At 39.7% G+C, this 25894-nt stretch overlaps 1 protein-coding gene across 4 annotated transcripts in view; it reads right to left on the bottom strand.

Moving 5' to 3' along the window:
- Window positions 1-25894, bottom strand: part of AOAH (acyloxyacyl hydrolase) — a 109771-nt gene that overhangs the window by 21202 nt on the left and 62675 nt on the right. For all 4 annotated transcript variants that reach the window (XM_045005809.1, XM_045005811.1, XM_045005810.1 and 1 more), the window contains exons 13-19: window positions 23210-23301; window positions 19164-19246; window positions 12320-12356; window positions 9921-9995; window positions 2964-3136; window positions 302-360; window positions 151-210 (exon numbers count right to left, since the gene is read on the bottom strand). In XM_045005809.1, coding sequence (XP_044861744.1) covers window positions 151-210; window positions 302-360; window positions 2964-3136; window positions 9921-9995; window positions 12320-12356; window positions 19164-19246; window positions 23210-23301 — 579 coding nt within the window. The remainder of the gene's footprint in view (window positions 1-150; window positions 211-301; window positions 361-2963; window positions 3137-9920; window positions 9996-12319; window positions 12357-19163; window positions 19247-23209; window positions 23302-25894) is intronic.

The raw sequence follows: 25894 nt of genomic DNA, 5'->3' as shown, positions 1-25894 counted from the left end.
CGGGCTTGCCTCCATCTCTATGAAAATAAAAATACTGACATCTTTCAGTTGGGAGCTATCTTCAAAGAAAACCAGGAGGACAATCCAAAAACATCCCCTTTAAAAAGGGGAAGACCAAAGAGATTATTAAACTGCCTTCTTTAGACATACCTCTGAGGTGAGGTTCCGGAGGGTTTCGTTTGAAGACATCCACCCATTGCAGGGACTGATCTGTGTGATCAAACAAAATACTGTTTCAGTGATAGATAAGACAGGAAAAAAAGAGATATTTAAAGAGGAAAACTTGAAGAGGAAAATTTACCTGAAGACAACTTAGGAATGAATACATTTGTTCATATGTGATATCTTTATTTAGCTGACCTGAAAAAAAAAAGTGTTTAGCTTTTCATATTTTAAGTCCAATGTTTCTTGTTTGAAACCCACTACTGTACCCGGTTACCAAATCTTTGTACCATGTAGGCTAAGAGGAACTGAAAGTTTGTAGATCAGGCATCAAATCCTGCTCACTTTACTTGCATGAATAATCCCACTCAGTAGAACTACTTTAACATTGGTAAGGGGAATAGAAGCTTATTTTCCACTTTCAGGATTCAAGTAATTCCCACTAAAGTCAACGAGAGTTACTCATATCCTGCAAGACTCAGGATTTTGCCCCAGATACAGTGACAGCAGTAGCAGCATAAACTTTCCATAGTGCCAGTTATCTCAGCCGCATTGTTCAGGAACTGTTTTTGTTCCCCCACATACCTACACCTCCCCCTCCTTCCATAGGCAATTCAACCTCCATGCAAGCTTAGTCATATAATAGCCTGTTCAAATCTCCAGGGTGAATGACTGATGCTTTATTCATTACCGCTTCTTTCGCTCTCCAAACAAATTTAGCCATTTCAAACCCAAAAGTAAGATTGAAGGCGACTGGGTACGCATTGTTTTCACGTTTACCGTAGAAAGGTTATCTTTAAAAGGTAGAAATAATTTGCCTGTCATAGAAGGAAATGTATACCTCTGCGTGGGTGAGCGAATTCAAACACTAACTTAAACGCCAGGCAGACTTCCTCTGACATTCATCATGTCACACAATGGCCCTGCTTGCTCTGTGAACTGTAGGCTTTTTTTGTCTGCTTACTTCTCTGGTAGTCACTCACTAATTAAACTGATACCAAAATGCTAAACCTGACACCTGACGATCAGCTCTCTGCTACAAGGAAACACCTTTGGGATCAATATGCATTTGGCAAAGCAACACATTCACGTTAGTAAAAAAAAGATAAATGTTACAGGCACCTCTGTCTTAAAGGGAGAGCATTAATTTTTTTTTAAAGTACCCCCTTTAAGAAAGCATATTAGGATACTGGCAAAATGGAATAGAAAAGGAGATTGTTCACTCTGTGGTGGGGTAGAAAAATATGTTCTTTTAAAGGTTAGAGTAGCACATGCTATATAGGGCAACCTTCTCAGGCTGTAATGACATTGCCAATAGTTAACAAGATGAACTCAGTAGAGAGATAAATCGTAGACACTTTGAAGAGCTCTAATACCCATAGATTGTCAAAATCAGTTGCAGGTATATTACACTGGTTTAGTAGTATGATCACCTCTTCTGCTATTGACTGGACCCAGTGACTACAGCAGGCTTCCACTTATACTCAGAGCTAAGGCAATTACTCCTTTAGATCTAGTGATGGGGTGGCATGTGTGCCGTAAGCCTGTGGTGTAAATAGTCCCAGATTTGATCCCTGGATGACTGATTGGGTACATACACAATTCCTTACACAGGCATTGGAGGAGAGTATGCTAAACAGTTTTGCGGTCTCACTCTCTCTCTTTGTACACAGGGGCGGCTCCAGGCACCAGCACGCCAAGCCCGTGCCTGGGGCGCCAAGCCACGGGATGGCACTCTGCCAGTCGCCGTGAGGGCGGCAGGCAGACTGCCTTCGGTGGCTTGCCTGCGGAGGGTCCGCTGGTCCCATGGCTTCGGTGGACCTCTCACAGGCGTGCTGCCAAATCCACGGGACCAGGGACCTCCCACAGGCAAGCCGCCGAAGGCAGCCTGCCTGCTGTGCTTGGGGCGGCAAAATACCTAGAGCCGCCCCTGTTTGTACAAAACCTTTACATTTCTTATTAACTTTGGGTAGGTGTGTATTTGGGGGTATTCTTGGGTGAACCCCAAAAAGCACATCCCAAGCAACATAACTTGTCTGCACATACAAAGAATTGTGAATTCCAGGGGGTTTCCCACCAGCCCATACATGTGCAGCCCTTCATTGCAATGCTCCCCTTCTTTGTTTGGCATAATATTAAGCCAATAAACAGGGCATGCATTTATTATTATTATTATTATTATTATTATTAGTAGTAGTAGTAGTAGTAGTAATAGTAATATTACCACAGTGTGTAGGAGTCCCAGTCATGGCCCAGGACCCTACTGTGCTAGGCACTGTACAAACATAGAACAAAAATACAGGCCCCAAAGAGCTTCCCGTGGTCATGGGTGCAGCCTCACATGTGTTCTGAAATGAGAGAACTGTCCCAAAGTGCCTTATTACAATTCCATGTTTAAAAAAAAGCCCAAGCACATTCTTGTTAATGTTGTGAACTTTGGGGTTGCACAGCTCCACTTTCACTGGGCATGACTTTGTTTTTGCAAAATTTCATCGGTTGGGGTTTGTTTTGCAAAACCTAGACACGGGCTTGTTCAAATCTGGGTCCAATTTTATCTAAACATCTAAAATTTGGGAGCGGACAGATGTTCACGTAAATGACTCTGTTTAGCTCCAGGAACAACCGCCCCAAAACAATGATTGACCAGTCAGAGAGCAGTTTTGGACAAACCAGGACAAATCCAACCCTGGTGTAATGCCACTGAGTTCAGGGGCTCACCATTCCTAAAACCATCTTGTAATGTACATCAGTAGAGTTCAAGATTCACGCCTAGGAAATTAAAGACAAGGTCAGATATTTACCAAGAGGATGGTATCTGCTATGTAATTGATCCCACAGAAAGCGACCATCTACCAAGCCTGTTAAAATGACATGGCTGCCATTAGGAAGTTGAGAGTTTAGATATTGCAGCGTCTGCATGACATTGGAGTGCATTTGGTTGGGCGTAGTCATGTGAGCCACTGTGTTAGGTCTCCTATATATGAAAGAATAGGAAAAAAAGTCAGATAGTTTACTGATTAACGTGCACACACAAAAAAAGACAGTGTTTAGCATGAAACAGCTGTGTTATTAGTCAGTGCTTCTCCATTTTGTAACAGCTGATTAAAATGGAATGAAAAACAATGTTCTTTGGTTTGGTATCACTTATTTCCACAGTCACAAGTCATGTAAAAAAAACCTCAACAAAACAAAAAACAAGCAAGTGCATGCTTTCTAATAAGCACAGAGAGTGGCCTCCCTATATAAAAGGACCCCAGACCTGATTCTCTTCTCTCTCACACTCATTTTATTGTGAGGTAACTCTACTGATTTCAACTGGGTTAATTTTTATATACCCAGTGAGAGGGGAATTAGGATTATAGGGCAGACTAGATTATTATAAGTGATCCCTTCTGACCTTAAAATCCACGAACCTATACCATATCAGCCAGTACCTTGATTCTAGTGGGATTATAATTTTCCTGGGGAACACCAAGGAACATCAAAGTGCTGTAGGGAATGGTATTTGTGATTCAGCCTGGCATTTTATACTCTAAATCAGTATTGAACCAGTACCCAGACATGGTGAGAGGGACACTAATATTCTGCCTTAAGGTCCATTTTTTTTGGCTCAGACACAAAACCAAGGTCCTGTCTATTGTGGTCGTTAAAGATTCCATGTCACTTTCCAAGAAAACAGCGATAGTAAGTACAGTGATGTATTTGTCAAATTCCAGTTTGGGTAGCTACACACAACTGCGCTAAATTTACCCTTGAAGTTTCATTTGGAGAAAGTATTCTTCACTTACTGTTCTAAATTGTTGCACTGTTTTGCTGTGTTTTGCTGTTTGCTTTGTTTGACCCCAGAAGTGGATGAAATGATTTTTGAGTATATAAATAGCGTTAGGATGAAAGATGTGTAAATTTAAGATACTGTTATGACAGTTGCATTGGATAACAGCAGATATTTTCCAAACTACTGTGTAAATCTCACATACAATACATTGTTGTCTGGGTATAACAGACAGACATCATCTATAGCTGAGGCTTTCAAATCTTGTATGTCTTTTACCAGTGCTACGAGGGAGAGTGGAATACTGCTGATGTAGCAAATGTAGCAAATTAGATGCAGGAGCAGCAGACATTTCATTTTCCACAGAATAATTGCACAGGAACATTGTTAAAATACTGGGATTGTCAGTGAGACACAGCAACAAAGACTTAGGTTTTCATTGATCGGGAGTTTCAGTCGCTAGTGAGAGCAGATTTACCTTTCCCCTATTGCATTCAGCAGTAAACATCTTAGAAAAAACCCTGATGGCAAAATAAATTGGAATTAAAAAATGGGCTGCCTGGAGAATATCCCTCTTTTTTATATTATTCAAACAGCTGTTTTATTATCTACAAAACTTCCTGAAATACACACACACACACACACTTACTGTACACACTCCTGTTACTTACGCTCCACTGACTCTAGAGATAACAGGCCAGTTTTAAGAACACAGCTCTGCAGAGCAAATCCAGTCCTCATCTCTGTGGCTAAGATGTCCCCAGATGGTGCAACTGGTGGCGTTCTGCAGTGCAAGAGAGGGCTACCCACGCACCTGCCACAGGGCTTGGAGCCCAGCTCTGTGGGGCTCCCTGTGTGGACGTGCACAGGGGACAGGTCATAGACAATCTATGGAAGGAGCCTCCTGCATGGACATTTCCCACCGCATAGTATGTTTATGTTTAAGAATCCATGGGGCTGAAACAGATGCCATCGAGTGGCCTCATTGAGTCTCTCCTCAGCTCCCCAGTACTCAGTCTGGCTATCTGAGGTGGATGCTGGGTAGAGGACATTACCATATACACCTATTTTTAGCGTCAAAAACGAAGTATTGTGTTTACAATTTGGCTCTCAAAAGTCCTTTCGAAATGGACATTTAAGATTCTGTGGTTAAAATTCAGAATGTGTATGTGTGTATGCTGCCATGCACAGTATGGAACAAAATCTTATTGAATGCAAACTACTGGGAAATCGTACTAAATGGGCCATGCCCTGGTATGGGGTGAATGAGTTTAGGTTTACACTGCTGCCCTGAATTTGGAGTTAAATTGTCTTAAAGTCATTCATGAGAGTCTAATACTATTGCTTTCTATTAGTGCTGACTAAATGCTGTAAAACAGTTCCCATTCATATTCACTCTCAGCTTAAAATGAATGTACTTCAGCCATGCGTGTGCCCTTTTTGCTTTTGCTCTCCACAAATGTTCATGCAATCAGCGTCTGCAGAAAGTGATTCTAAAGTCACATGCACAAGAATTCACAGAAAGCAAATTTGAGCTTTGTGCACCTGAGTATTCATACTGGAAGCGCTCAAGCCATGAAGCAGACACAATCCCATGAGACTTGTTTGACCAATCACAACAAAACCAGCTTGAAAATTGAAGACCTGCAGAGAACTATTTATAATTTAGCCTTAGTGTTAAAAATATTGTGTCAGGTTCTTAAATGATGTTAACTGGTGCAGCTTCACTGAAGTCCGTGGAGCTATACAGATTTAAATTGAGGATTTGGACTAGTCGATAGAAAAAAGTTAAGTGCTTTCAATTAATAAATGAATTAACAGCACCTGGGGATCTAATTCACATTGTGTATTGCTATAGCTGTTATTATTATCACTCCTGTACTCTTTTTTAACTTGTGGGCTTGGGGGCAGGTTATACTATTAGCAGTCAGGAGACCTGGATTCCATCCAGACTTTCTTCTTGGGCAAGTCACTAAGGGTATGCCTATATAGCAAAGAAAAGCCTATGGCTGGCCTGTGCCAGCTGACTCAGGCTCATGCGGCTTGGGCTGTGGGGCTGTTTCACTGTGGTGTAGATTTCCAGGCTTGGGCTGGAGCGCCGGTTCTAGGACCCAGCAAGGTGGGAGGCTCCCTGAGCCCAGAAGTCGACGCAGCAATGTAACAGCCTTGCAGCCAGAGCCCCACAAGCCCAAGTCAGCTAGCAGGGGCCAGATGTGGGTTTTTCTTTGCTGTGTAGACATACCTGAAATCTCCGTGCCTCAGTTTCTTCATCTGTAAAGTAAGGACAATACTACTTCCCTACCTCATGAGGGTAGTGCAAAGCTAACCTTAATGCTTGCAAACAACAACAAACTCTGTGGAAAGCAGGTGCAATTTATTTTACAACTGAATGTTGCATAGGTGGAGTCTTTGAAAAGGCTCTGGTTTTAGTTTTGATGTATTAGAAATGTGTGTTCGTGGGGAGGGAAGGAATCCTGCAGGACAGAACTATGTGCTTAAGCAAGGATTTAGGATAATGTCGTGTGCTGTATTTTGTATGCAAATTAATTATTAGACAAGATTCCTTGGTCGGCACTTAATTTTTGTTTGGTATATGTTTCTAAAGTGTTTAAAAATCCAGTGAGCTGGAAATCAAAAACAACATTCAGGCTTGAACCTACTAAGTAACATAAGTAGTGACATTTAGTGATCAGATTTGCTGGTCTGCCCTTAAGTCACCTTGTTTAGCCCACAGGTATTGCTGCACTTACAGTTCAAAACCACCATTCTGATCTAAGGCCTGTGCAATATGTAAACACAACGGGTTGAACTGAAGATAAAGTGACATTCTTAACTCCAAGTTTTCCTACCTTTGTCCATTTATATTAGGCGGCTGCTATTTTAATGTATCTTTTTGTAATTTCCTTTCCATGATCATGTTTGAAACAAAAACAAACCAAAAAGATGTCTGACAGGCATTTCCATTTTAGTCTTTGCAACAGTTGCTTCAAGGCTTGTCAGAGAACACTAAGTATGGGTGCACTGTCAACACATCGTCAAAGGACATCATCACAGTTCTTGGACACAGTACTCTGCAATAGCTTCATATCATGGCAATCCATAACACTAAGATATTCAGAAACTGATTTCTGTCACAGCGCATTGTGTCAATTCAGACCATCCAAATGTTAATGTGTGGATGTTTGATAAAATGCTACTTCGTGTCAATCTATTCTAAGGGGCTCTTACATTATTAAGGCCATATATTACCCTTAGAGCTACACACAGATTTCTCATTGTTATCTTAACACTAACACACCCACACACCCTGTTTAAAAGTTTGCATACTAACATGTTTTTGTCTGATAACTGACAAGATGGAATTCCTTGCTGGGGGTGTGGTCCTTTAGCCCTTATTCATCAGAGTACTACAGGATTGGGCCTTCCGCAGAAGGCCAGATCAAGGCCTATGTACCACTTAAATACTCGAAACAGATTTCAGTGGGACGTCAACAGCTCACAGGCCTTGGGTTGGCCCTGTATACAGGGGTAAATTTCACCCTTTGTCCTAAAATGCCCCAGTCCTGCAAACACTTACATTAGTGAATACATTTACACATGACTAGTCCCATTGAAGTTTATGGGAGTGCTCATGAGCATAAAGCATTTTCAGAACTGGGAACAGTAGGTAGTGGAGCCAGTAATGGCAGCACTATAATAATGAAATGTTAATCTATTCCCATCATACATCTCAGCTGTCCTTCATTTTAGACAGTGGATTACCTCCATTTCACACTTGTTTGCTATCATTTCAGTTGTAATGTCTTTAGACCATAAATACAGAATCAAGAAAGAGGCTGTAGAAATGGTTTATTATATAAAACGGAATGAGTACATTTAATAATTCCACAGCATTTTAAGCTTCGTGCACTACTTATTATCTCTCTTTTTTTTTCATTTAGGGTCTTTGAGCCTCATTGTGTCCCACTTTTGCGCCTCAGCAGGCAGAGAGAGATAATCTCCATCTGTCTTTATTTTTCTAACCCCATGATTGGACACTACAATGTGGGTACTAGAGAGAAAGTAGTGCATGTGCTGCCAATTTCGTTATCTTTCTCCTCTACAAATGCCTATATTACTCACTGCCCAGCTCCCCACATGGGAGGAAGTATTGGCATTTTAGTCGTGCTTTGGCTAAGGATTGTTCCTGCAGTGTATACAGCAGCATTTATCTCTTTTGAAGAGAGAAATGTAGGATTAGGCTGGAAGGTCTTTATTACTGCAATTTAAAGCTGCCTTAAAAGACATTTTTATATGTCTAGACTTTTGTTTAAAGTCATACCCAGTAGATGCTCTGCATTCAGTAGAACCTCTGTGGATGCCTCAAAACAAGTTTCACTGTATATAGAGACATCTTCTTGAAACCAATCCATGGTTTCCTTTCCGCTCAGTTCGATCTGTGGGAGCAGTGAATTTCTGCATAAGGCAGCAGCATCTTCCCTTCACAGAAAGAGTAACAAGAATGACTGTATTCTTATAACCCTGTGCTTTTGAGCCCAGTAATTTTTTTGGTGGGAAATAGAGAGCACAGAATATTTCACCACACAAAAGTACCACTGTCATGTGACAAAGGGGGGGATAAATATTTAAAAAAATATTAATAATAAATAGCATTTAAAATACACAAATGGAGGAGGCAAAGAATAATTTTGCATTGGGGAGGAGAAATAATTTTGTAAAATAATAAAAAATTATGTTAGAGACAGAGGAGTTACCTGAATTAGAGAAAGAAATATTGAAGAGTAAAGGAAATTCATAGATTCTAAGGCCAGAAGGGACCAGTATGATCATATGGTCTGATCTCCTGCATCACAGATACTAGCATTTGTACATTTCCAGGATTAGATAGATGTCTAAACTGTTGCATGAAGATGCATAAACCCTGATATTTCATTTGTGTAATGATATTATGATTACATATTACCGTGTATAGGTAGCATGTATTTGTCATTGTCATGTCTTGTCTATTACTGTCAACTTCATTATAGCCTGCTTCTGTTCCACGGCTTTAGACATATTACTGAGCCACTGGGTAATGTAATGGCTTTATTTTCTTATTAATAGCTCAGTACTAGGTTCTACTGTTATATAGCAGATTCTTGCCTCATTGAATGCACAGGTTGGGCAGTGTTGACTTAATAAGCAGCTATTCAATATTTTTTTTTTCAGTGTCCAGCCTGTGGTCTGTAGCCTTATTTATTTCACACTATTCAAACCCTGCTCTATTGATTTCCTCATGGCTTCCTTATGGTGCATATCACTACACTACACGAACTTCACAGACATTAATGAATTTATTTGCACAACAGCCCTGTGAAATGAATAGGTATTATTGTCCTCATTTTACATATGGGGAACTGAGGCACAGAGAGATTAAGATCCAACGTATACAGTAATTTGGGCACTGAATTTGAGATACCTGGGACCTGATTTTTCAGAGTAATTTATACGTTCAAAATACAGCATGTACTGACTTTAGGTAAGACGCCTACACTGCTTGTTGTTTTAAAATCTGATTTTCACTCATGCTTTGTTCCTATTGCTAAATAACACTTTGTTTTAAGAACGCTATTCAGAGGATCCTGAAAGGAAGAAACACAAGTGTCCAGTTGGAGCTGAAGGGTGCTAATGATTGAACGACACAGCGTAGAGTCCCCAGGTCTGGGTTAAGAGTGGAAGAATCACGTGATTTCACCTAGACACACGTAAGGGCAAGAGGCCTATCTGTGAGGTGATGCACTCTGAGAGATGCGAAAGGGAGCACAGTAGCAGCTAGCCCTGTAACTGTGACTAATATTTTTCCGCACAGATAAAAAAGAGCACTGCTAACAACAAAAGCACATTTTAATTGAATAAAATAAGAAGATTGAAATGTCTCGCTAGTGAAAAGGCCTCCAAGCCATATATATGGTAATATAAATGGTATTTTAGTTTCTTGACGACTTACCCATTGCAGACATCATTCCCAATTGACGCATAGATAACTATGGCTGGATTGTCCAACAGTTGATTCCTAGCCAAGCTAAAAAATATAAAAAATAAATAAGTAGCAATAGTAATGTTGAAGACCATTCTCATACAGTAGTTTGAATTACACACACTGCTTGTGAGAGCATACACACATTGTGAAGTCTTTCTTCTAGATTTAGGCTATGTTAGAATCATTCTAAATCTGTTTTTATTATAGTCTTATATTTTGGTAATTTCATTTTTTGTCATAATTCCCCTTTCCCCTGATATATTTATTTTCACTTCTTTACAAGCTGCTATTCCATCTTCTTTGCATCAACCAGAATCTAAATCAAGCACGCTCCTTTCAGGTAAAACCATGACCAAAGCATTTTAATTAGAAATTGGACAAGGAGGGCATGTCTCACTCAGGATTAGGTTTACACTAAGGCTTTGGGTTCAAGGTCGAATCAGGATATGGTTTTGGCAGCAACGTAGGGTGACCAGACAGCAAATGTGAAAAATCGGGACGGGGGTGGGGAGGGGAATAGGTGCCTATATAAGAAAAAGACCCAAAAATCGGGACTGTCCTTATAAAATCGGGACATCTGGTCACCCTACAGCAACATTGCTGACCTCTTGAAAGCTAAACTCTCAAGACTATCACCCAAGATGGAGGAAATCTCATTAAATAAGTTAATTTCATGATTATCAAAAAATTTCCAACATTCAGGGTGGAAGAAAATCTTACACAAATTTAAGTGGAGCTGGAAAATAGGCCCCTTCTGGCTTTGGAGCTGACCTGGAAATCCGTGGAGGTAAGTTCAGATCCAGACATTTGAATTGGAAACCACCTCACCCCCCAATTCAAAGAGGATCAGATTCCAGTGACTAATTAGCAAGAGGTCATTTCAGACTGAACATACACGTCCCCATTGGTGCATTCAGCCAATGCCCAGGAACTGAAACCTTGGCATTTCATGAATTCACATTTTTCCACGAATGTCCCATTGTATTAGAAGATCAGTTCAAAAGTCTCTTATTCTGTTTTCATTGATCTCTAACGTATATGGTTTGAGTCCTAGTTCAAGAAGACACTGCTTATCTTCCTATGTACTGCACTGATAGCCGAGATCAGCTGGAATGCTCTTACTCATCACCCTTATATTTGAAGCGGCTGGGAGCTGAAAGCAGAATGTGGTTGCTTAAGGCCCTCAACTCTGGGACTTTCTCTTCCTGTTGATCCAACACAGGCACAGTTCATTCACCTTCAGGGTACAGTGTAAGGCCCATCTATTCAGTAAAAGCTCAACTGGGCTGGCCTTGCCTGGATGCAGAAATATGGGGAACAAGGGGCTTTCCCTACTTTGTGCTCACTGTGTAGGGGCCAGCCACATGTGGCTAGGAATCAGAGCCACTGCTGTGTGCTAGGTTTCTGCCTTCCGGAAAGGGGTGGCGATGGGCCAGCCCATGGCAGAGCAGGCTAGGTGCAGAGAAACCGGCATTGCACCTATTGAAAGATTGTCACAGAAATAAGTGATCAATCCAAACTTCACAGCATGGGTTAAGCCTCGCTTACTACAGTCAAACTTTTTCCTCTTTAAAAACAAGCTGCCAAAGAAAAGGAGAAAGGTGAAAAAATATTTACAGTTAGCAACGAGAAGACAAAGCTATATTTGAAAGCAGCTGCCAGGCACACAGGAGTGCTGACAAGTAACCACAGCCAAGAGGAACTGCTAAGCGCATTCATGGAGGGACAGGAATTGAGTCACTGGTGGCTGGGGATGCTCAAGGAGACAGACATGTCTCTCTTGCTGGTGAAGTGGCCCAATGGCTCAGAAACACTTGTTTCTCCAGTGACTCAGCACTTCCTCCAGTTTTGCATTACAGGCACAAGAGCAAAGAGTGAGGATCTATTACAGGAAAATCCTAAGGATCAATTTTGATTGACCTGGGGCGTGGGAGCCACAGTGTACCTCCATCTATTAACTCTGGGTGTGGCAACTCAAACCAAACCTACTACTCATCTAAATTCAGCTCAGACTTGGGGTTGTTGCTTGTTCATCCTCAGCCACTCAGCTTTATCAATCTAAACTTCAGAAATTACATTCACAGAATAAGGCAAAGGGCTTAAGACTCCCATTGACTTCCAGCTTTCATCCAGACACTAAGTATGAGGCAATTCAATCAAAAATGTTTTTATTTCAATTACTTATTCTTCATGATGCAGAAGAAATAGGCAGCTTTCCAGATAATGGTAGGTCATTAAATCTATGGTTTAGATTTAGAATCTATCTCAGCCAGTATATTTTTGGTTTTGGTTTGGTTTTTGGAAGGTAGAATTCTAATTAAACTACTGTACCTGCACCCAGGGTACAAATTCCATTTAGTGCTTACCTTTTCATTAACTCCAGAAGATTTTTTGAAGAACCACCTACATGATCAAACACAGTGGGAAAAAGAGAAACAGGGTAACACCATTAAAATTACAGATCTCTAGAGTGAATTTGTTTTTTTTAGGGATGTAGCACACAATCTCCATGCCCTTTCTTTTGGGTTTTATTTATTGAATAAAAATCTTTCCATGGACCTCCTTTCCTCCACCTGCACAAAGCAGTGCCAGCAACTGACCAACATTATAAACATGCTTCCACTGGTATTTTATATAATAGTGAAGGATCTGATTCAAACCCCCAGATTAAAATACTTCTGAACTTTGGGGTAAATTTGAATCTGGATTTGAATCTAGATTTGACTGCTTTGTCCACACAGTCATCTCCAGTAAAACAACCATCCTTGTTTGTGAACAGTCAAACTGCTTCTAACTTTCCCTATAAATTGAGAAGTGAATCATTCTCACAATTTAATAAAAATGAATGGCCCACGTCTTGATAACCTTAAAAGTGACAAGCATATGAAAAATGGGACTATGCCAACAGCACCTTTCACAACATACGGTGCAGCTGTGAATTTCAGTAGCATTTCACCCAACTGGTAAGCTGCAGACCTTCTGCCCCGGGGGGAGGGAAACCAGCAGACCCATCCTGTGGCATTCTGCAGTGGAGACTTCACTTAGACTTTAAATCAGGAAAATATCCCTGTTCTGAAAAGTACTTAAGCACATGCATAACTTTAAGCAAGTGCTTAAAAACTAAGCTTGTGTTTAATACTTTACTGAATCAAGGCCTTACTCATGTCCACAATCCCATCATTCCACATTGACAAAGTCATTTCTGTCTCTCTATGGCCAATAAAAGCATAAGTAGTGACAGCAAGATGGTAGCTGTGGCTATTTTGGAGGTAAAGAACAATAATGGCAGCAAGCTGATAACATTAAAATCTTTCTTTAATTTAATGTATAAAAGCCTGCACTTCAGAAAGGTATCCTCAGTTGTGTGTTCTCTTTAACTGGCTGGACTCTATAACAATCTATAATTGATTGATGATTTATTAAAAAACTCTATTAATCATGTATTAAACCTTTATAAGCAATTTATAAATGTAACCTTAATATAAGGTGACATTTTCTTTGCTTTCTTTTTAATATCAGAGGTGGGTATTTTTAACTTGCTGTATTCTAGTTTTATGTATTTCAATTAGGTCACTAATGGCTACTCATTAGATAGGTATTTTGATTGGTACACACCAGATTATGTGGGAAATGAAAAGGGGCACTGCTGAAATGTGTTGGAAGAGTCAGGTTCCAAGTTGTGCCAACATTCAGCACTGGGCTGCTTGGCTGTAAATGTCTTATTGCTTAATGAACTTTTTGCTCCCTCAAGACAATAAAGCAATTTAAAATGTTAGGGTGCAAAGAAAAAGATTCCAGGTTTCTTCAAATACATCCAAGTGAACTATTATTCCCCAGACAGCTGAGATGAAGATAACATTTTAAACTTCTAACTGTGTTCCAGGCTGCCGTGAAATATCTGGTGCTTTAATGTTCAGTGGGCCAGAGTATACGTTAACAGGTATAGTACTTGAGCTTTTCAGGTCAAAGGCAAAAAAACACCAATACACCAGATCATAGCACAAAATAATGATGGAATATATGATAAATGGTGATTTGCAAAACTGAAACAATTCCAGCATTAATAAATAAGGGTCGGTTCAGAACTCTTAACAACAATTAGGGATATAGGGGTAATGTCTTCAGAAGCAAATAGTCTTTTTTGTATGCAGATAGTGAAGTTATTAAGCTACATGGAATATATATGTATACACACATATTATATGCTTTACAACACAGTGACTATTACATTGTGGTTACACAGCAAATACAGTGTAATTACACCATGATTATGTTTTCAACTGCTAAGTATTACCTGTTCATATAGGGCCTGATTCAAAATCCACTGAAATCAGTGGGAGTCTTTCCATTGATTTAAGTGGGCTTTGGATCAGCCCATTCTGGAAGTTTAATTACATTATTAAACTGCCTATTATCACCCCTTTGATTTCATACTTGATTCATGTATTTTTAGAACTCAGATACATTAACTATATTGTATTTACACTATAATCACTCAGCCATGCAATTAATCTTTCAGTTATATGACTCTAGTGGTAATTACTGATAACAAAAAGTACAACTATAGCATAATTACACTCAATACATTATAAAATGTATGTATATACACTAGGGCTGTCGATTAATTGTACTTAACTCATGCAATTAACTCAAAAAATTAATTGTGATTAAAAAATTAATCATGATTAATTGCAGTTTTAATTGCACTGTTAAATAATAGAATATCAATTGAAATTTATAAATATTTTGGATGTTTTTCTACATTTTCATATATATTGTATTCTGTGTTGTAATTGAAATCAAAGTGTATATTATTTTTTATTATAATATTAACATTTTTCAATTCACCTCATACAAGTACTGCACTCAAAAACAAAACAATGTAAAATTTCAGAGTCTACAAGTCCACTCAGTCCTACTACTTCTTCAGCAATCGCTAAGACAAACAAGTTTGTTTACATTTACAGGAGATAATGCTGCCCTTTTCTTATTTGCAATGTCACCAGAAAGTGAGAACAGGTATTTGCATGGCACTTTTGTAGTCGGCACTGCAAGGGATTTACATGCCAGATATGCTAAGCATGGCCATGCTTCGGCTACCATTCCAGAGGACATGATTCCATGGTGATGATGCTTGTTAAAAAAAATTCATGTTATAGAAGTCTCGGATGATGACCCAGCACATGTTCATTTTAAGAACACTTTCACTGTAGATTTGACAAAATGCAAAGAAGGTACCAATATGAGATTTCTAAAGATAGCTACAGCACTCGACCCAAGGTTTCAGAATCTGAAGTGCTTTCCAAAATCTGAGAGGGACGAGGTGTGGAGCATGCTTTCAGAAGTCTTAAAAGAGCATGGACGCATGTCCCCTGGAATGGTGGTTGAAGCATGAAGGGACATATGAATCTTTAGCGCATCTGGCACATAAATATCTTGCGACACTGGCTACAACAGCGCCATAAGAAAACCTGTTCTCACTTTCAGGTGGTATTGTAAACGAGAAGCAGGCAGTGTTATCTCCTACAAATGTAAGCAAACTTGTTTGTCTGAGTGATTGGCTGAACAAGAAGTAGGACTGAGTGAACTTGCAGGCTCTAAAATTTTACGTTGTTTTATTTTTGAATGCAGTTTTTTTTGTACATAATTCTACATTTGTAAGTTCAACTTTCATGATAAAGAGATTCCACTACAGTGCTTGTATTAGGTGAACTGAAAAATACTATTTCTTTTGACAGTGCAAATACTTGTAACCAAAAATAAATATAAAGTGAGCACTGTACACTTTGTATTCTATGTTGTAACTGAAATCAATAAATTTGACAATGTAGAAAACATCCAAAAATATTTAAATAAATGGTATTCTATTATTAACAGTATGATTAATCGTGCGATTAATTGTGATTAACTTTTTAATCGCTTGATAGCCCCAATATACACACACAATGATGTCTGTGTGTGAAAAAGAGGTGGGTGAATACTGCAAAACAAAATCCTGTAACTATTAGATGATTTTTAAAGGAATCCACTTTGACTGTGTTCATGTCCCTCTCATGTTCATCTTTATGAATATTCTAGTAAAATAAATTCACTAGCAGAAATGTTCATCAAAACAACAGATTTTAAGCACATATTGCAGAACATACACAAAAAGTAAATTTCCAACACATAATTGTGAGTATCTGTACTGGAAACCTGATCCTAAGAGTTGCACTAATCCAACCAGGAAACAAAAATATGCCATGCGACCTACCGATCCACTTAAAACAGCTTGAGTTTAGGACTTCAGATATTGAATAAGTGTGATGAAGTGATTGTGAATAAGCTATGCTCCAAAAAGTATTTCTAGAAGTTATTCAACAAATAATTTTGAAGAGCAAATAAATTAGATTGGTAAACTGTTTACAGATCACTTGCAAACTGAAGAAAGAAGTGAAATTGCTAGAGAAAATGATTAATTATGAATTATTAACCTAGCTCATGTATTAAACATGTTGGAAAGCCACTCGTGAGCTATGTGCATCATTTCAAATGAGTGCAGAGAAAGCCTTTATACCATACCATCATGTATTCTGTATATACCACATACATTACAGATAAACTATTTTAGGAGTATTCTGGAGAGTTTTTATAGTTTCTAGTGTGACTATTTTTGTATCTCTCCATCTGTAAAGCAAGTGCCTTAGAGACCATGAGTCCAACCATGCAGGGCTCAGATGGAGCCACAAAAATTTTCATAAATAATGTACAAGGGTTTTTCTGTCCCTTAAGACTGTCACAAATGTAACAGTTGCTACCTCAGACCTCTCCATGGATATAAATGTTTACTAGGTCACCTTGGGAAATTGGGACCCTCCAGTTCGCAATGGCACTGAAATCCCATTTCTAGCTTTATAGGATATTGGACATCGTTATGTTTCAGAAAGCTGTAACGGGCCATGCCCTCAGTCTTTCCTGGCTCCCTTTGCACTGTGGCCCAGGATGCTGCTGTGGAACATTTCTCCACTGTGCACAGAGATGTGGAATGCACAGAGATGTGCCTCGCTGCAGATGCTTCACAGTTTTCCACCCCCACACAGCAAAACCACGGCACTCACAATGCACCCACCTATGCAGATGATCAGCATTCCTGCATGTTGTAAAATGAACAAACATAGGAAACAAAACCTCAAAACTTTCCACTAACCCTACCAACACCAAGAAAATAAAGTCTCCTTTAAGCACCTAAAACTTTACATATGCAACAATTCCTCAGCTGAATTTTGATAGACATATTTTTAAATGGCTGATTTTTTTTGTCTGTCTCTCTGCTTCACTTTTAATCTCCAAAGTCTGAATTTTAAAGGAAAATCCATCAAAGTCAGTAAGTCAAAAAATTGATCTCCCATTGACTGAGCCTTGGCCCATCTGAAAGCTCTTATCTGGAGCAGCCCTTCCTTCTATTTGTTTTCATATTGACACTAGGAATATGAAGAAAAGATGACACACAGCTTTCTATGAGGCATATGATAAGAAAACTCTTGTCTAAGTGTTATGGTCTTGATTCCGCACAATGCCGCATGGTTCCTGGAGATGCTAAGCACTTTCATTTCCCAGTGGCTTCACTGGGAGCTGAGGAAGCTCAGCACATTGCAGGACTGGTCCTATGATAGAGGAAATGGATTTCTGCACTGTGAATTTCTTTGCATCTTCTTTCTTTTCATGTTTCAAGTAGTAGGTAGCATTATTTTAGGCAGATAGGTTATTTTTTCCCAGATGGGACCACTGTCAGCTCAGTGATCAGTTTTTAGTCTTACCAATGTTGACAGTGTCCATTTAAATTTTCCTGTTTGGGGAAAATATTACACCATATGAGGAAATACTTTACAATACTCTGTCAGGAGGATGATCAAGAGAAGACAGTAAGGGAAGTCATCATGGGACTTTTCTATCGCTTGTAATTTTTGTCTTCCTAAATTTTTCTCTCAGTTTTCTTGAGAGAATTTACCCTGGCAAAATCTCACCTCATTTTATACCCTGCAGGTTTCTGCAATATGAGTGTAAAATATTTATGTGAAATGAAAAGAGAGAGAGAGAGAGAGAGAGATGGAGAGCTCATCAAGATGTATAAAAAAAGAAGAGAGGCCAGAGGAAGAGAGGGAAATTGAACATAAAGCTGCTATAGAGAGGTGATGTTATATGCACAGATTATAGAACCAAAAGGGACTATTGTGATCATCTTGTCTGACAATTTTCATTGCCCCAGGGGATCAATGGAATATGAACCTGGGCCCTCTGACCCTGTGAGTGCCAATCCCCTAGGCCACCAGGACACCTTAAATAGCTCTATTATGTATACACTATACAAAAGTCTGACCTGTACTCTACAACAGCCTTTCGTCAATAAAGGGTTGTATTGCATATAATCTCCCGAACATCCCTGTACAATGGGGCAGGAATACCTCCTAGCACATACCTGAATGTCACGATGGGGGTGCAGCTCACATTCAGGGATAGGGAGGAAGGCATGTTGCTTCTTTTTAGAGCAGGAATAAGATGCATGAGCCAACCTGCCTTGAGAAGTCAGGATGACTGTGGACCTAAACATAGGTCATAGCACAATTCAGGAATGATTCATTTCTATCTCCACTGCAGGACCAAATGGTATTCCAACCATGTCAGGCACTACCCATTCTGTAAGCAGGACTCCTAACATGGTGGCTTTCTGTATCACAAAAGCAGTTTTGATCTTGTATGGCTTTTAATTCTATCACTGATGTAGAATGGCCATGGGAGGTGAGGGAGGAAATATTTGAACTTCCAATCAAGCACAATTTCTAAAGTTTGTAATTCTAGAGGCATAGAACGTCAATGCAAACGTCAGTGTTAAGAGCTAAACTTTTTTAATTTTAGAAAAAATATTTAGACAGAGAAAAATGAATTCCAGGTTAGAGTTACAGTGAAACACATCAATTATTAGTCAGGCAGAAGTCATTCATTAGTCATAGAGTAGATGAAAGAGATCAAGCATAAATAAGTTCTTATTCGGAATCAATAGAGAGACTGAACCAAAGAGAAAAGACACCGTGTTAAACAGATCCTGTTCTTTACTTCTCCACAATTCATGCATGCAGTTATGTAGCATTATTCTGAATGGTGTTCCTGAGCTGTACCCATTAATTCAACATCAAAATCAAACTTTCGTCTGTGGCAAAAATGAGGTTATAGTACCATTTTTGGAAATATTCTGGAAGTCTCTGTGATTGCAGCGGTTTCTTCTGCGTAAACGTAGATAGAGAGAGTCTGTCCAGCCTCTGAAACACATTAACAAAAGCCACTCAACTCATATGGTACAAATGAAACCTTTGCTTTAAAGAAAGCGTTAAAGAAAACGGCTGGCAGATTACATATTAAAATATACAATATGTTCTCTGAACAGTTTTAGATCCCAATTGTGTATACACTAACGACTGGGCTTAGTATTTACTATTAAGTATAGTACTTTTTATCAATAGTAGTCCCACTGAAGGCAATGGGACTACGAAGTGTTTGCTGGACTGAACTGTTATTTTGCATTATTTGGCATGTTTTGTTTGCCATGCCATTAAGCACATCCCTCATAGTTTAATTTTGGAATTTTGGCATAATTTAAGCCAATGGAATATGGTAATTTTGACAATTTGATTATTAAAATCAGGGCCGCCCAGAGGGCGGGGAAAGTGGGGCAATTTGTCCCAGGCCCTGATCCCCGCAGGGGCCCCCATGAGAGTTTTTCAGGGCCCCTGGAGTGGGGTCCTTCACTCGCTCTGGGGGCCCTGGAAAACTCTTGTGGGGCCCGGGCCCCCGGAGCTTCTTCCGCTCCGGGTCTTCGGTGGCAATTCAGTGGCGGGGGGGTCTTTCCGCTCCGGGACCAGCCACCGAAGTGCCGGGTCTTCTGCGGCAATTCGGTTGCGGGGGGGCCCCGCCGCGGGTCTTCGGGGCACTTCAGCAGCGGGTCGCGGAGCGGAAGGACCCCCCGCCGCCGAATTGCCACCGAAGTGGGGGCCCCACCACCACCGAAGACCCCGGGCCCCCTGAATCCTCTGGGCGGCCCTGATTAAAATTCTAGGAAGAGATTCAAATTAACATTTTGGGGAAGGTTTGTCAGACTATAGCAATCTGGACGCATACAACAATTTAAAAAGATGGACAGAAAGGCAGGATAAGGCAATCAGCAGGTTAACGAGGGTAAGGAAAAACCAAGCAGCCAGAGGAAGCAGCCCATAGATGAGAAAAAGGTAAAACTGCCTTTGTCAGGTTTAAATTGCACTGGTTATTTCTGAGGATTTTCATTTAAACTCTTCTCTGACATAAATGACTAGGAAAGCTTTGCTGTGTGGCACAGTAGGGTCCCAAGCCTGAAACTGCTGAACAAGACATTAGCATCCTTTAGACTTAATTCTCTGAAGAACAGGGAGCCTCAGTGTTTTTGAAAAGTCAGAAATCAATTTTAGATCCAAACCTGACATTCCCTTGTTTTTCTGCTTCCTCTTTTTACAGTTAATAATTTTCTTTTAAATATAATGATTAAAGTGGAAATCTAGATATCCCCCCAAAAGCTTTCTCTAGGCTGACAGTAGCTTTCAAATTGTCCATATTTCTAGTTGTGTTTATACTGATTCTTCAGATAATTGCTTCACCAACCTTTATGCTGGATGCCATTTACCAAAGCAATACTACTGACATGCAGGGATTTTGGCTTCTTGTTATAGTTGTGGAACAGTAAATAAGAGTGAGGAAGTATTGGCAGAACATTCATTTCCTAGTGTTTTACATCTTGTACTGACTGATTTGAAAGACAGATTGTATTTGATTAATTTTCCCCTTTCCTTTGGACTGCAGAGAAAAATGTAAAAACCCTGTAAAGGAGAATAGCTTTAAGGAAAGCTGATAAAAAGATCGCTCTCTAGAACCCTTGTTGATATCTGTTGATCCTGACTGGGGCCGTGGAAGTTGTGTTTGAACTCAGATGTAGAGGAATTTGGGCTAAAGGATGGCAAACACAATGCAGATAAATGTAAAGCCATGACAAGTCTTGAAACCAAGAATGAAAAACAAAATATTACCTACTTTGAAATGTGATAATGCTCACCATTAACCATGGAAGAGGCTATACAAGTAACACATTAAATTTCTACAGCCTTCAGCATGAGGTAGAAAGCAAAGCAAAGAATGCAATATTTAGTTAATCAATATAAATCATAAACGCTTCCTAGAAAACAGCATACTGCCCCAGTTTTTAAATTCAGTTTACACAGGATTTTAGCTAGCTTTGCTTCAGTCCTGCTTTTACATATTCCAGATATATATTAGCCCAATTATTTTAAAGTAGATATGTAAATTAAAAACATGGGAGTAAACCATGACACACAGAATCCAAACGTATATATGCTAACCCCTAGGCCTACGTCTTTTCTCCAAGTCCCTAGTTTTGTAAAGGGACCACTCGGTACAACAAAAAAAACTCTACTCACCGGACTGCAGGCTGGGACCTTGCTATTTATTTAACTACACCACAACAAAGTCGTGACAAAAAAACCCTCATAATGACTAAACAGGAAAGGAGTGGGTGTGGGAGTGGAGCAGGACTCCATCCTATAATAATTTAGGCATTATTAACCCTATCATGACCACTTTACTACACGCACCCTGAGCAGCCTCTTTAAGGCAGTGGTTCTCAACCAGGGATATGTGTACCTCTGGGGGTGGTATACAGAGGTCTTCCAGGTCATAACTAGATATTTGCCTAGTTTTACACAGGCTACATAAAAAGCACTATCAAAATCAGTACAAACTAAAATTTCATACAGACAACGACTTGCTTATAATTCTCTGTATACTGTACATTGAACTGTAAGTACAATATTTATATTCCAATTGATTTATTTTATAATTAGATGGGGAAAATGAGAAAGTCAGCCATTGTTCAGTAATAGTGTGCTGGGACACATGCATTTTTGTCTGATTTTGTAAGCAAGTAGGTTTTAAGTGAGGTTAAACTTGGGCATACAGAAGTCTGGAAAGGTTGAGAGCCAATGCTCTAGCGCAGTAGTGAGCAACCTGCGGCCTGCGCTGCTTCCTGCAGCTCCCATTGGCTGGGAACCGCAGCCACTGGGAGCTGGGGGCAGTCGTGCCTGCGGACGGTCAATGGAAACGAACTGTCTCGTGGCTGCCAGTGGGTTAGCCTGATGGGCCGCAAGTTGCCCACCACTGCTCTAGGGCATGAATCAGTAGTGGAGCTGCTGTGTGTCCATTACGCCATCCCCTATACACTCCATTACCACATATAGAAGCCTATTAGAGCTGGTCAAAAAAATGGAAAAACAATTTCAGGAAAAATGTTGATGATTTGAAGTTGTCTCCATTTCACAGGGATCAAAATGGAACATTTTTTTCATTTGCATTTATTAATTTTTTGTGAAATACTTTTTCTAAATCATTTGAATTTTCCTTCCTCTCTTCCTCTTGTTTCCCCATTCCTCAATTTTTTGCCGTTCAGTGCAATAAAGTGAATGAGGTCAAGGGCTTCCCTCCCCCAAATCCCCATTTTTTCATTTTTCTCTTTTAGTACTCTGCTTTTCCAAACATCTCCAACTTTGTAAAAGTTACAGAGTGGCAGCTTGAGTGTTTCCTTTTCCCTTTTCCCTATTCACTGTAACTTTTTCAAAGGTGAGGACTTGCAAAAGTTGCAGAGTGGAAAAGGGGGAAAAGAAAAATGAGAAGGTGAAAAACTTTCAAAAAATACAGACATAATTCATTCAGTGGCAAAGAGGAAACAGGACAGGGAAAAAGTACAAATCCAAAAAAATCCACATTTTAATTTTTTTAATTAAATTGGGGGGGAGGGGCGGTGAACCAAGAGCTTTATGTTAAAGTTTTTGGTTTTGAAAAAAGGAAAATTTAATTTTTTTTTTCAAATAAATTATGTTGACCATCTCTAGACACTGTGCGGAGGGCAAGCAAAGTTGAAGGAGTAGATGAGGCTGGTCTGGGAGCCCACACATTAGTGAAAATGTTTGAGAGGAGAGAGAGTGTGGGGAAAAATCTTTGAGACAATCATGATTTTAGGAAGAGCAGAGGCAGAGCATGCTGGCGCTTTTATTTTTCCATTCAAATATTGGATTTTTCTCCAATGGTCTTTGCTTGGTTTCTCCTTTCCACATCTTTCTTTTTCCTTTTCTCTTTTTTTTTGTCATCAAAGCTTGCTAAATCTTGGCTTAGTCCTTTTATGAGCTTACCCAATTGTGGAGTTCAGAAATCCAGTGGTCCCTGAGAAATGGGGCCAGTCAAGCTCATTGGTAAGAGCCACTGGGAGATTAGAAAATGATTTCTGAAAGGAAATGTAAAAGCAATTGAGATGGTTTTGCTCTCCCAAATAAAATCCCATCCACAGAATCAAACATTTTCAATTTGGAGCATCAGCCAGTTAGTGATAATACCGTACATTTATACAGTGGTTACACTTAAAAAGTTGCTACTTATTTCTGAGATATTTACTACCCCTACCATGGAGAAGTAGAGTAGAACCATAAACACTTTCAGACTAGCAGAAACATTTTAAATGCATATATTGTAATATCACCTCTGATTCTGAAGGCCCCACAGTGCTTCACAAACTACAGCATATACAATACTTACAGCACCACTGGAATGGTAGATATCAGCTTGCAGCATTAACTTCTGCACCCATCTCATGGACCCTTCCAAAGCAGGATGTCTGTGGGCAACGGAGCCAATGGCTGCATGGTTCCTAAGGGCCCATGCTATGGGGGAGATGGGAGGCCAGGCACAACTACCTAAGGGATCATGTAGCTCAGGGCTGAAGCCTTCTTTCCTCCCTGATCCCTAGGATCTGTGGGAAGGGTAGGGTGCAAACACATGCCATTTTAGAAACTTCACAAGGAGAATCTGGGTTTCCTGGGCCTCAGTCAATCTCCTCCAGGTTTTACCACAGACAATGTTTTTATTTTTAATTTTTTTATTCACAGAGTTTGGAAGGAATCATCCCGGTGGCAAGACAGATGTGACTGGGGATCCCTCTGCTACAGGGGAGAATCCAGTGATGGGGAAAGGAGTCGGGGGGGGGGGGTACGTGCATAGAAGGAGAGTGGGGAGCTGGATTTAAACCCTCCTAGCAGCAGGAAGAGCTGCTAATACAGAACTTTCATGAAAACAGATACAGCCTTTATGTGTTCCTAGCCTCTGCTCTTATTTATCTCTGTAATAAGTTTTAGGATACAGTTTCTATGAAAGACACTATGCAGATGAAAGCTCTATTGTACATTCAATATATGGCACTCTATTCTTTTCCATTTCGATTTGTGAAAGTGTTAAAAAAAAATCACAAAAGGGAAGAATAATGGCCCGGAGAAATCACCCCATCTCATCCTTGTGAGGAGACAGAGTAAATGTTCAGCTTTTACCAATCTGAGGTACACATTCAAAGACAAATGCACAAGTCCTTTGTGCTCATGCTGAAAAACTGTTAACAAAGGAAGGTCAAAGCATAAAGTAAGGAAACCTACATGCTGCTGTAATCCATTTAATTTATTAACTTCATTTTCTTTTTAAGCAATTGTGTTTTTCTAAAAACCCGCACAACTATACACAGCCAGCATGTGGATAATTCTTTCCAGAGGTGAACAATAGAAGAGCTAAATCCTGCAATCTTTACAGGTTTTTGATTCTTAGAGGCGGAGATGGGGGCAGGGGAGGCTGCAAGTCACATCATATTTGACCTACTTACAGTAAATCGGCTTTAGCTACCAAGGTGAAAACATTTCTGGCTTGATAACCCTTCATCTCACTCTCAAGAAAAACACTGGGGACAATTTTCAAATCTGTCTGCTTCCAATTCTATATTTGTGTGTGCAAGAGACACTTGCTGAAGATGCACAAGTACTTGGGAACTCTGCACAAGTGAAGGAGTTTAAGCACACAATTTGGCTGGTCAATTTTGAAATTTTGGCCCAAAATATGTTTATTATAAGAGAGGAAGTGAAATGCATAAAATAAAATCAGTAAATATAAAATAAAGTTTAAGATCCCTTATCAATTACAGAATATACATGTAAAAAATATACATGTAAAAAAGATGATGAAATGTATTTTAAAACAAAAGCATCTAAAACCACTTCTTTCTTTAGGACCTGCCAACACTGGGCTGGGAACTGTTGTCACTGAACAAGTTTTATAGTATGATTTTAAACTGCTTCTCAGGCTAATTTAGGTTAAATAGTATAGCCGGCACCTAGCCATATTAAAACTGACTTGGAAACCATGTAGTAGCTTAGAACTATGTTCCAACCTAAAACTGTATTCCAGTTTAGCACAGACCCTGATCCATCAAAGTGCTTAAGGCCAGACTTTTAATGATATTTCAGCTCCAGAAGATGCAGACAGGTGCCTAGCGGGATTTTCAAAAGTACCTAGGGCCTATCTGCATCTTTAGATGCCTAAATGCCTTTAAAAATCTGGTCCTCAAGCTCTATACGGATGTCGTTTAGAAAGCATGTTTTCACCTAAAAAGATACATTCTAGCTTAACCTAACATGCAAACATGTCCTAGTCTAGAAGGGGGCCCTGGAGGGTTCTACATTAGAATGGTATTCAAGCATGGCCTAATTTAAACACCATATTCTAGACTAACCTGGTTTGGAAATGATGATGCACCCTAGGAACCAGACTTTAGCAGAAAATGATTAGAAGGCTGTTCCAGCCTAGTTTTGAAACTGTATTCTAGCCTCAAATGTTATTCCAGGTAAGTCTAGTTATGAAGCAGTATTCTAGCCTAAGAATCATTTTCTGGCAGTGTCTTAGCCTAGGATGGTAGTATAGCCTCGCCTGGTTTGGAAATCATGTGCTAGCTTGAAGAGTTACGTCTAGGGCAGTCAAAACAATGGGTGATTGTGCACACAGTTACC

This window comes from Mauremys mutica, chromosome 2, assembly GCF_020497125.1.
Source record: "Mauremys mutica isolate MM-2020 ecotype Southern chromosome 2, ASM2049712v1, whole genome shotgun sequence".
Taxonomy (NCBI): Eukaryota; Metazoa; Chordata; order Testudines; family Geoemydidae; genus Mauremys; species Mauremys mutica.
Note: the sequence above shows the minus strand (reverse complement) of the source record. Positions and strands in the feature narration are given on the sequence as shown.